At 44.9% G+C, this 12,003-nt stretch overlaps 1 protein-coding gene across 1 annotated transcript in view; it reads left to right on the top strand.

Moving 5' to 3' along the window:
* Positions 1-4,039, top strand: part of JMJD1C (jumonji domain containing 1C) — a 36,386-nt gene extending 32,347 nt beyond the window's left edge. The window contains exons 21-22 of the mRNA XM_054382775.1: positions 2,903-3,034; positions 3,370-4,039. Of these exons, the coding sequence (XP_054238750.1) occupies positions 2,903-3,034; positions 3,370-3,459 (222 nt within the window). The 3' untranslated portion in view covers positions 3,460-4,039. The remainder of the gene's footprint in view (positions 1-2,902; positions 3,035-3,369) is intronic.
* The last annotated feature ends 7,964 nt before the right edge of the window (positions 4,040-12,003 follow it).

The raw sequence follows: 12,003 nt of genomic DNA, 5'->3' as shown, positions 1-12,003 counted from the left end.
CCTTCTCTCTGTGTACTTGCAAACTGCGGTCACATCCCTCTTGTGGTCATTTCAGTAGGCAAAGTCAAACTGTTCCAGCGGTAGGGTGGGAGGTAGACCCTCTCTTGTGAGCTGTGACGGTCTCAGTAGTTTTGCCAGTACCTCTTTTGGAGGAAATTGCTCCTGGGGGTGGGGGGGAAAGCCAGAAATAGAGTGTTGGACTGGACTCTGCAGATGCTTCCCTGAATGTACCATGAGTGATGCACTGTAGGATTCCTTTCTTCTTGGCTTTATGAGAAGGGGAGCTCCGAATTGCCCCTTGCATTGCTAATGCCTGGGCCTTGTTCTCTCTCTGGCACTTTCAACAGCAATCCCTCTGCTCTCCTTGAAAACCTCCCCATGAAAAAAAAGGGGGAAAGGGTGGAGGTGTTCGTGTTTTCTCAAATGATTCACTCATTCTGCTGCTCTGGGTCATCTTGTATCACAGTTGTCCTGTAGGGATGCCCTCCTGTTTTTAATTTGATGGCTCCAAATTAGTAAGATAGCTTAGTGATAAATTGAAAGTTAGAAACACTTGAGCACTTGAGCCAGTGATTGAAATGTGTTGTTCAGGCTACATGCAAAAAACTTGTTCGTAGTAGAACAGGTTATTACAATGTTGGTTTTTATAGCAGTGTTATCTTGATTTAACAGCAGGATTGTAGATTGTAAAATAACATGCTGGAGGTGATGGGACATCCTGGCAGTGTTATGATAAGGATGTAGGATAAAGGTCTGGGAGTTGCCTATACAGAGCTGCTGGCTGAGCGCTGACCTCAGGGCTGAGCCGTGCAGGAAAGGGCTGATCTACGGCTGTAAGTACAGGAGGGAGAGGCCCATGTGGCGAGGATGGAGAGCCCTTTCCTCCCTGCCTACTCACCTTGTCATGTTCCAGCTCTGGTCTGAGGCTTTGCCAATGCTCCACCCATCTCCCAGGCCCTGATGCAAAACCTCTGCTCTGCATGGGCTGGAGGTGAAGCTGTTCTCAGTTTAGCTGGAGCTGGGACAGCTGTGGGAGTGCTGTAAGTCCTTGCCCCACAAAGCTCAGGGGAATTGTTACTGAAGTTATTTATTTGTGTGTGTCATTGTATCAGCTTGTATTACAAATATTATAAATAGAACTGCCTGTGGGCTGTCAGCAGGGCATTCCCATGCTGAGTACCAGATCAGCTGGGTAAAATCTGTCTTTCCCACAAGGACTTGCACACCCAGAAGGCGGCCCTGGAAGGGAGGGAAGGAGGTTTAATGCACAGCAGAGTGAAAGATCTGAGGGCAACAAATATTGTCTGCAGTGGAGGGAGAAGGAATCAGTAAAACTTTGTCTCAGAGAGGAGAAAGTGAAAGAATGGTGTGGAATTGGCACAGGGTAGAAAGGAAAACAAGGGCACGTAGAGACTTGAAAATCAAGTGAGAAGCCTGCAAGGGAAGAGGTGGGGCTGGAGCCGGCAGCCTGTCTGTGCAGCACAGAGATGTTTCAGCTGAAGCTCTAGGAAATTCCCCAAGTGCTGGTAAAAGCCTTGTGGTGGCACTTCTGCAGCTGTTTCCTTGCTCCTGGCTTTCTGCTGTTTGCCTATTGTGTGGCATCAGTAAACCCTCTTAGTCTCTGGAATGAGCCCTGGTTTGATTAATTCACAGGAGGGAATGGCACTGCATTGTACCCTTGACGATTATGAGGCTACAGAAAGCCTCCCTACAGCACTAGTGTTGAGCCAGGGGTTACCCTCTGAGATTTCACCTGTAAAGGGGCAATCTACCTTATAAAATCAGAGCTATGCAGTGTTTTTGAAGATTTTTTAAATGATATGCACCCTTTGTTTAAAGTGAAGTGTATGAGCTGTGTCCTCAATTGTGTAGACCCCAAAGGACCTTTGAATGTCTGGTATCACAATGGAAGTTCTAGAGTATGCACTAAAACACCCAGGTTCTGCTAGGCTCGAGCTTAGAATATGCAGATCTTCATCAGTACTGGCAAGCTGGGACTGTTTGTTTGCTAGAATGGCAAAGGTGCTCCCTTCTCACCACCCAGGTTTTGAAAGTTTGCGGTATTGACATTGCACAACTTCATGAGCACTTGTTGGAATTTGAGGAAATTAGGGTTTTGACATGCTAAGGAAACTGATTTGTAAGGGTTTGGGAAGAAAACCTGATGCTGTATGTTTTGGAAGAGGACAAACAGAAACTAGTAGTCAAGTCACAACCAGGAAGGGTTTTTTTCCTTTCCTTGTCCTCCCAGGTATGACCTGTCCAGTTCTCTCAGTAGTTCCCTCTTATTGGTAAGAAGTGTTTAGAGAAAATTTAGAGGGCCTGTTCTTTTCCTCCCCATACCCCACTTCTGCACTTCTGTTCATGTTGGTTCATTGTTTTTTTTTTCCCCTCCTAAGTATTTCCACTGGCAGTTACTTCTTAGCAAACATGGCAAGTTGTGCCTGGCAGAGTGCTTCCAGCGCAGCTGCACGGCCTGAGGAGCAGGGTCCTGCAGGGCTGCTGCCACATTGGTGTGTGGCTGCAGTGCCTGTGCAGTGCTCTGGAAATGGCTATGCAGCAGCAGCACATGTGAAGCAGCAGCAGCACACACACAGCAGCTGTGCCTGTGTGGCTGCTGACGAGGGCAATAACACGGCAGAGCTCATCGAATTCATGTCGGAGCTGGCTCCAGAAGCAGCACCAGAGCACGGGCAGATGTGTGTTGTTCAAAGCCTACCTTTTGTCAGCAGCTAACTTAGATAAGTCAAACATAATTGCTCTCTACATAAAACGCATAAAGACGCCCTTCAGTCTGATAAGCCTGTGGTTTAAGGGCTCTGGGGCCCCACTCTTTTCTCAGGTATCTGCCAAAGAGTAAGTCCAGAATGCTAATTATCAGTCTCCTTGTTTTTTTGGATAGGTGCAAAATTTTCACAGTTGCGTTCAAGTAACTGAAGACTTTGTGTCTCCAGAACATCTTGTGCAGTCATTTCACTTAACGCAGGAGCTGAGGCTGTCAAAGGAAGAAATCAATTACGATGATAAACTGCAGGTAGGAAATGAATTCTGCTCTGCAAGCTGTGGGGAAGACAGGGCTGCTCAGGCTCATTGAAATGCGGAACAGCTGTGGAGCTACTTCCTCACTGCTGTTCACACAGAATAACAATAAGCAGCAGCAGCATGAATGCCAGGGGTGCAAATGACTCCCTTCAGTTGCTGGATTTATTTATTTCACGTTATGTTTTAAAAAGGTGTTTCCTTTAGTCCTGGCTTGATGTAGCCTTCCTTTTATTTCCATCCACTAGGCTTAGGGCTCCGTCCTAAAGGCAGTTGCTTTGCAGAGCTTCTTAGTTTAGGCCTTACTAAAATGTCTGCTTGTTCTTGCAGGTCAAAAATATCTTGTATCATGCAGTCAAAGAAATGGTGAGAGCTCTGAAGATTCATGAAGGTGAAATGGAAGACATGGATGAAAACTAAGTGTTCCCTGCTTTTTTGTGTGCTAACATCAGCTGGAGGTTATTTTTTCTGAGACATGAACAGTCTGCACACTAATTTAAGCTTCACAAACCATCAGTGCCAAGAAGTCATCGTATTTACTTGTTAATGACACTGCAACGGTAGAGCTTCATATCACAGCCACTGTGATTACTTTAGACTTACAAACAGTTAAGCAGCATTCTGCTGTCCTGTATCATACTGTATATGAAGTTTGTGAAATGTCAAAAGATTTAAGATGATGTATTTATTTTTGGAAAAAAACCCACAAAATTCTATGCTATATTGTTGATCAAATGTAAATGTGACTTGTACAGTTTGCTAAAATAATTCAGATATTTTTCACTACATTGAGACAGTTACTGTGAGAGTAGGACACAAACACCAGCTATTGCCTGCATTTGGGATCTTGCTGAGTCCGCACAGCAGTCATGTCATAATCTAAAAATTACTGCCAAATAAATGTAAACTTTGTAAAATATAAAGTATATAAAGTAGATATTAAATACAGACACTTCAGTATTTTATTGAAGCTATTCAGTGTACAATTAAACGTTTTCAAAAGGTGTAATTTATTTAAAAATTGTCTCATTTTGGTAAAATTTATGTGAACTTTTAAAGCTAAATATTAAACTTAATATGCCATGTAAATATATACATATATACATTCAATGATGTATTTTTTTAAAACATTGGCTTGCTTTAATTTGTTAAAAGTGCAAGTGTTACACATGCTTTGTACATTGAAGTTGAAAGGGGTTTTACATTTTCCATTAAAATGACTTTATCAAATGTTGTCTTCTTGATTTCTCATGTCTGTGGCCTGTGTGTGACAGCCCAAGTCCTTGTTTCACAGGGATGTGAGGCTTGAGATGCTGGACTGGTTCCTGGGCCACTGCTCTGCCCTCCCCGGGCTTGAAACAAAACTGCAAGGGGAAGCACTGGAGGAGCACTGCAAGTGGTGGAGCCAGGGGGAGCGGAGCCTCTTTGAGACTAAAACTATTCAGACATGGTTTATGTTCTGTCTAAAAATCCAGCACATACTTTGGGTGAAGGGAGAGAGGAGTTTCTCCAGAACAATGTTTTTATAGCATCTTGGCTTTTTGCAGTTCAAGTAATAACCACTAAATAGTGGATGTTGGGGAAAAAAATGTCTGTTTCTGTTTTTATTTAGTGATAATTGTGCAGAATTCCAGATCTGGGAGTTAGTTTGAAAAGTTGGATTGAAATTACTAAAACTATTCAAATATTTAAATTGGATATCAATTCTTGGGTGCAGCTGTTAGCTTGTGATACGTCCAAAAGGTATAGTAACTAGCTAGGTTACTGCTCCCAGTCTGACAAACGTCTGACCAGGTCTTGGGTCCCTAAAAAACAACAGAAAAAAGCCTCATATAAATTATTTTAAGAAGTGGTAAAACACAAAAACAATTTGTGGTTCTAAAAATACAGTTGTTTCTTTAGTTGGTTTGAAAACTTGAGCTTTATTGGAAGCTGCAAAGAAATACTTCGGGGTAAAGCCAATTGATTTTTAACTTGGCACCCTTGGTACCCATGCAGTGTCTTCCCTTGGCTGTGCGTGTCAGAGGAGTGGAGCACTGGCTGAAGGTGTACAAAACCTGCCAAGGTAAGTTTCCTTAATGACAAGTGGACTGTAGTCACATATATTTCCTTTTCAGGATGTGTAAATGAATGAATGTTAATCAAGTCTTAGGTATTCTTTTCCCAAAAATGAAGTTTTGGTGAGGTTTTTTTTAACATTTAACATTTTTTTAACATCCCCACCATGGGCATGCCACCCCTAGGCTCATCTCTAGTGAGCTTGGTTTTATCTCCTTCCCCCTTCAAACCTAGTTTAAAGCCCTATCAATGACAGCTGAACTCACTGTCCCCAGCAGGCCCAGGACCACAGGAATGTTCCCATGATCAGAGAAACCAAAGTTCCGCTTGTGGCACCAGCCCGAGCCACATGTTCATCAGCTGTGTTTGCCTGGTCCTTCAGAATTCAGTGCAATCTTTCCTGCCACTGAAAGGACTGAAAAAAATACTCCCTGTGCTCCTCCTGATCCTTCAACCAATTGCCCCACTGCCTTGAAGTCCTTTTTAATAGCTTTTGCACCTTCTGTCATATCACCCCTTGTTTTTTCTTTCTGCACAAAGAACAGTTGTTCATGGCCACACCACGGCTGTCAGCACAGCCCACTCCTTGTCGTTGGAGGGAATGAGTTGCTTTCCCCTGGGTTACTATTTAAAAGTGTCACATTGCCATGTCTGTCCTGGCCAGTGCCTTAAGCATCCTGCAGTTCCCCTTTCTCAAAGGCATTCAGGTGCTTTTCTGCCAGGAAATGCACAGCAGGTAGCACCCAGTGCTTCCAGCTCTGAGCTTTGGTACTGCACCCCACATCTGCCCTGTCTGCAGCAGTTACAGATGCAAGGAGGGATCCCAGTATCTGCCTGTAGGATTAAAATTCTTGTCTCTTAAGGTGGTAACTGGATTCACTGAACAGAGGCCAACTTGTATTTCCAAGTTCTTTGTGACCTTTTTCCTGCCATCTTTACTGATGAATCCTCAAGCATGTGACAAAGTTGTTAGTCTGCAAAAACCTGCAGGTGAAACTGATGAAGCAGAAAGAATTTTTCAAAGTAAAAGCCTGAGAGATTGATAGGATTTCAAGACAAAAAGCCTTCCTCTGGAGAGGCAAAGCTGATGGCCTGGCACTGCAGTGTGGCCTGGCATTGCTGCAGTCACTGGGTAAGTAGGTCTTCAGTGCTTTTGGAGCAGACATAACTGACAGTTTGAAGTGCAGAAAGAGGATTTCACTAGTTTTAGCTGCCCACTGCATTTGTTCAGTAGAGTCCATGGTAAGTTGATACAGTCATTACACCAGAGGTATAGTTTTAAGATTTTGTGGTCAGTAGGTATATTGGATAGATTTGCAATGCATAAAAACATAACCTGTGGTGTTTTGCAAATCGTTTTGGCAATTGCTGCAGACAGATTCAAACTGCCTGCAATAATTACGGTGTCTCCTAGTAACTGATAGGAGGGGAAGCCAAAAGCCGGTGAAAAAGGAAAAGATGGCACAAGCCTAACACAATGGGGAGTTGCTCTAAGGTGTTAATTGCCTCAGCTCGAAAAGACTCACATGCTGCGTGCATTAGCAGATCACAAGATGTTAAGGGGAACAAGCTACTCCAAATACCGCTAAAAGAGGCCCAAAAAAAGTGGCTTTTTTTAGATACTTAATGTACCAAATACAGCTTATTCATTATCTTAGGGTTTCTCACTGTCAGAATGAAGCAGAGCACCCAGCTCCCCTGCAGGAAGTCAGGCTGCCCTTGTGCTTGCTACCAGTGCAATCTGAGATTTTCATAGCTGATGTCTGAGATCAAAGAGGGGTTCGTAGGGAAGTGTTTTTTTTTTTTTTTTCAGGTTAGTTTGTCACACTCAACCATTTCCATGTTCTGCAAGATATTACTGGGCATGTTTTCCCCATCTTCCTTTCCTAAAGACTCTTCAGGAGATTTCTAATCTACAATCTCAACTGTTTTAATACAACCGAAGTATTCCATGAGATCAGCTGAAGCTGTTGGAGTGCAGAAAACACATCAGCTCCTGTAACAGGAATACAAGGTACTGTGTCAACTATTGCCATCTACGTTTTGAGATCAAGCTCTGTCTTGATCTGCTGTGCTATACATGAAACTCTTCCTTTTTTCTGTCATTGGAAAATCCACATCTCAGTGTTATCAAGACTGCAATCCTTATAGTCTCCACACACCTCTTTTTTCACTGACCCTTTTGCAGCTCCTTATCATCATCTCCTTCCACTGTGTTCCTGTGCAGTAATTTTCTTCCTGTCATAACTGCAGAGGTAACTGACAAAGAGCAAGTAATTAGCAAAGAATAAAGCAGGACAGCTATGAACTGGAATGTTTCAGCAGGGGTGGCTGGCTGTGTACATGGTTTAGCTGAAACAGAAGCCCCTGGATTGCTGGAGTTGCCAGCAGTGAAACAGTGGTCCTCATTAGGCAAGTCAGACATAGAGGGTTAGAACAATCTGATTTTAAGATCTATTTATTCTGCTCTTCAGCTTCACAGAAACTGCTCAGTTCCATGTGTAAACTGAACCCCCATCTGATCAGCACTGTGTTCTCATGCTCTCTGACCTTGTCGGTAGGTGGTAATTTTGTTCATACCCTCTCCCGTGACACGCTGTCAAGCCTTCTCCTGCTCTCACAGCTGACAGCCTTCTCCACCTTGTGCCCATAACTGGGAATTTTCCTTATTTTCTCCTTCCACAGCCACCGTTGCCCTGTTCTGCTGCTTTCCTGAACAGGATGTTTGTGCTCTCCCCCACATCCGCACTGGAGGAGCTGCCTCTTCCTGTTGAGACTCGCAGACTAAGGCTTTACCGTGCTTTCTCATCCTAACCCCTGGCTCTGCCTCAAACAATGTCAGCTCTCTGCTGTGCTCCTGCTTTCCACCTTTTGACTTGCTCTTTGTTAGCAGGAGTGCCACTTTTCCTCCTGCGCCTTTGTATTCCCATCATGTGTGCCCCAGGAGGGCAGGGGAGCACTCCGTGGTGTGGGGGCTCCTCTGATGCAGCATCCACCCTCATGTCCCTTTCTTTCCATCTCAGCAGGAAACTGTGATTGAGGAGCAAATGATGTGTATAGCGTTAGCAGCACACACAAGCTAACCTCTGTACTTCTTTCACTTGTTCTTGTAGGCTTTGAAAAGGAAGCTATGATCTATATATAGCTAGTAGGAAACTATTCCCTCACAGCAAACTGCAGATGTTCTACCTGATGTGTTGCATGCAAACAGCTGCATTTTAAACATGGGCCTTTCTAAAGCTAAGTGGCAGAGTGAAGAATTTTTCCTGTATCTTTCAAAGTGGAACATTTCTGGTACCTTCCAGCTGCATCAGTACAATGTATTCTTGATACAGATGCCTGCTTCTTTTTCCCTGGGCATGTGGTTTTATCATAGCTCTCTGCTTCTTTAGCAGAATGAAAGAGTAGGGTTTAGTAGCTCTGAGGCAGGAAATCCTGTATTTTCACAGCTCTAAGGATTTCATATTGTTTGATCTCAATAATACCTTAACTCCTGCAGCAAATGGGCCTGAGGGAACACTTAAATGATTACAAGACAAAAAGCCTGGGTAAGTTTAGGTTACTTCTGGTAAAACAAACATGGGAGAGAAGGAGGAAACCATCACCATAACTCTGAGTCTTTAGGGAGCAATGAACTTTTTATACATCTTAGTTTCACAGGCCACATACTCAGGCAGAAAGGTCTGGCAAATGCTGTCCAGCCTATAACTCATTTGTGGGGCAGCCACAACACTCTGATTCCTTTGACTGATTTTTTTTTTTTTCTGCTGTGGCTTCAGTCCAGTTCAGCAAGGGATTTAATTAGCTCTTGTGGCTGCACTTGCTCTTCTCCATCTATTTTGCTAGTGAACTTGCTTTCATAGAACCTCAAAAGATCACCTGGTCCTGCCTTTTGTGGGAAAGGGAGCCAAGATGAGGTGTTGCCCCCAAACATTGAAGCAGGTCAATGGAAATTGCAGATGGCTAAGGAGGTGCTGCTGACAGGAGAGTAGGAAGGAGTTCAAGGCCAGCATTCCTGAAAATGCTCTTAGAAGAATGGGTTACAAGATCTTCATTTCCCCAAAATGTAAACCCCAACACTTCTATACTTTGAGTTCAGCTGTCATTTTAAGTAGCAGCTGGTGGTGCAGTGTACAGATTTTATTCTCAGGAGACTCTGAGTAATTTCCCAGTTGCCTGCCTTTGTTTTCTCCCTGTGTGGAAATAGAGCCAGAGTTTGGGTAATTACTATTTCTTTTTGCAAAGCATATGTTGGCTACATTCAATGAAGATAATATTTCTGTGTTCCAAGAGGAGTGGTTTCTGTGGTAAAGCAAAGGCTATGAATAGAAGACAGTGTCTGGACACGTTTAAAACTGGTTCTTGGTGAGACACTTTGAAATAACGGACCACAGAAGGTTTTAGCTTTAGTTCTGCCCAGTACAACATGATACAGCTCAGACTTAGTGCCCGTGGGAACTTTTCCACGTCCTGTGCCAGGCTTTGGTTACACGCTGTGACCACTGCTAGCCCACGCTCTGTTGCTGCTGCTGTCGCTCATGCAGAACTGGTTACTTTCTGCACCGCGTCCGCGGGCAGCACCTTCTCCTCAGGGAACAAGCCGCCTCGCACGACGCGGGCAAGAACCCGACGCTGTCGGCGGCAGGCGGGGCTCCGCGTTCAGCAGCAGCCGAGCAGGGCGCCGAGTTCCAGCAGGTGGCGACCGACGGCAGCCAAACGCTCCGGAGCAGCAGCCGCCAGCTCCGGCGGGCAGCAGGGCACCAGGGGCGGGCCACTCCGTCGGGAGAAGAAAAGGGAAAAGTAGCTGTCGGTGGGAGGAAGGGAGCGAGGAAAAGGGACGTAAACGGTAGTGCCGACTAAGTCAGGGATGCAGGGAAGGAAAAACGGGCGTTCATTTTTGTCCTTGGCTGATGTCAGAACTCGAGCTGAAAGGCAAAAATCGCTTAAACCAGCTTTACATTGTTGGGGCATAAACCACTTGCTGACAGATGCTGGACAAGAGTTTCCTTAGACTTATTATTATCTATGTAGGAAACCTGTCCTCTAGTGGCAAGCGTTTTCTGTACAACCTTTTATGCTTTAAATGGATGGGGTAATTGCTTAGCTCTGTATTCAAACTGGAGAATTCCTTATTTGGAAAAATGAAAATAATTCACCTTATTTCATACACTTACCTCTTTCCCTGGAATGTAAAGAATTTTACAAGGAAAAGTCATTCAATGAATTCTCAGCTGTAGGATGGTCTATAAAGGCCCTGTGCTGTTGCTGGAATGCTCATACTTGCTCCCCTGTGCCTATCTTTCTGCAGGCCTCATGGCTGCCTGATCATGCTGCTGCCTGGGAGGGAGGGGTTGGGGAAGAGGCTGGCAGTGCTAGGGCTTTCTTTCAGCATGCGCACCTCTGTTACTCACCAGGCTGTGGGCTGCCTCTGTACTGGTGCCACCTGCTCCGGCTCCAGCTCGGTCTCTGTGTCACACAGAAATACTCAGCTTGCCACATCACCTTCCTGGGGCTTGTGTAGGGCTAGCAGTAATGCCAGCAGCACGTCCACTGCAGCTCTGTGCTTCTGCCCTACTAAAGGGAATGTTGCACCCATCCTCCTTGCTGTGTCTCTCTTGGGAGTGGAAAACCCTCATGCTAAGCCATGAGGCCTGGAGCTTGATTTCAGCAGCCTTCATGTGTTGAGTAGGCAGGTTTCAAGAACAAACATTTGCATTGCTGGAGAAAGAAAAGTTTTAACAACACTTTTCAAAAGCAGCAGCGTGCGGTTTTGCCCCTACTTGGCCATCTTCCTGCAGAGAAGCAGCTTCCTTCTGCTCTGGTGTTTTGTTTATGGAGCTATATGTGAAGGGGCAGTTTAGCCTTCTAAACAGAAGGCAGAGCTTGTGTTTCCCCTACTTGTTCTCTGAAGAAGCCTAACTCTTCAGCAGAGGTAGCCAGGATAAAAATTGCTTCCTTCTTCTCTGTCTGCAGAGACACCTGAGATGTCTGTCTGTACCTAAAAGCCCTGGGCTATCATCCCTGGCATGGACATGAGATTAAATAATTGCATTTCCTTCTTGTTAGCACCTACGGTTTTCTTTGCTTTACTTACATGAATAGAAACACCGCGCTCCACTGCCTCATCGCCTGCAACAGCCAGCCGAGCAGGTGGCAGTGGAGAAGGGAACTTGTCCTTTTGTGGGAACAGCAGCTGAGGGTGACCTGGAACAGCTTACCTGGAACAGGTTACCTCATCACAGCCATTCTGTGGGGCCACAAGCTAAACTGCTTCAAATGAAAAATAAAGTCTTTTTCCCCCCCTGAAAAATTAGCTTCCTGCTACAATTCAGCTCAAGAGATGTGTGTTTCCATAGGCTTTTTCTAGCTTCCAGACCCTACTCTCCTTCAAGCAAGCACGGGTATACACCAAGTATACAGAGGGCAGAATGCGCACAGCAGTTAGGTGTTCTTGCTGCACTTGCAGGTCTGTTCTGGAAGAAAAACATACCCTTAGATAGCAAGCTTACCTTATAACAGCACAAAAATAACTTCAAGTGGGGTAGGTGGCAACAGTTAACACTTTTCATTAATCAGTTACAGCTAAAGTTAACTAATGCCTCCACTACATATTGCAACACACACACACCCCCCCCCCCCCGCCTTGGAGTGGTAACACTCCAGTACAGGGGTACGACTGGAGGATGTTCTGGGGCAGGGCACAGCCAGGCCCATGCTGAAAGGGACTGAGAGTGAAGAGGCCTGCAGTGCCCTTCTCAGAAACCTCTGAATTCACCCCAGCTTTCCTGCATCTGCTGGGTGATGAACACAGACGTTCAGCTGTATGTCTGTACCAACACTGTTGTTTTTAATATTCTGCAATGTTTGTAGAGATTTAACACATATTTAGTGTCAAAACACCTTGTT

The sequence above is a fragment of the Indicator indicator genome, chromosome 7 (genome assembly GCF_027791375.1).
Source record: "Indicator indicator isolate 239-I01 chromosome 7, UM_Iind_1.1, whole genome shotgun sequence".
NCBI classification, from domain to species: domain Eukaryota; kingdom Metazoa; phylum Chordata; class Aves; order Piciformes; family Indicatoridae; genus Indicator; species Indicator indicator.
Note: the sequence above shows the minus strand (reverse complement) of the source record. Positions and strands in the feature narration are given on the sequence as shown.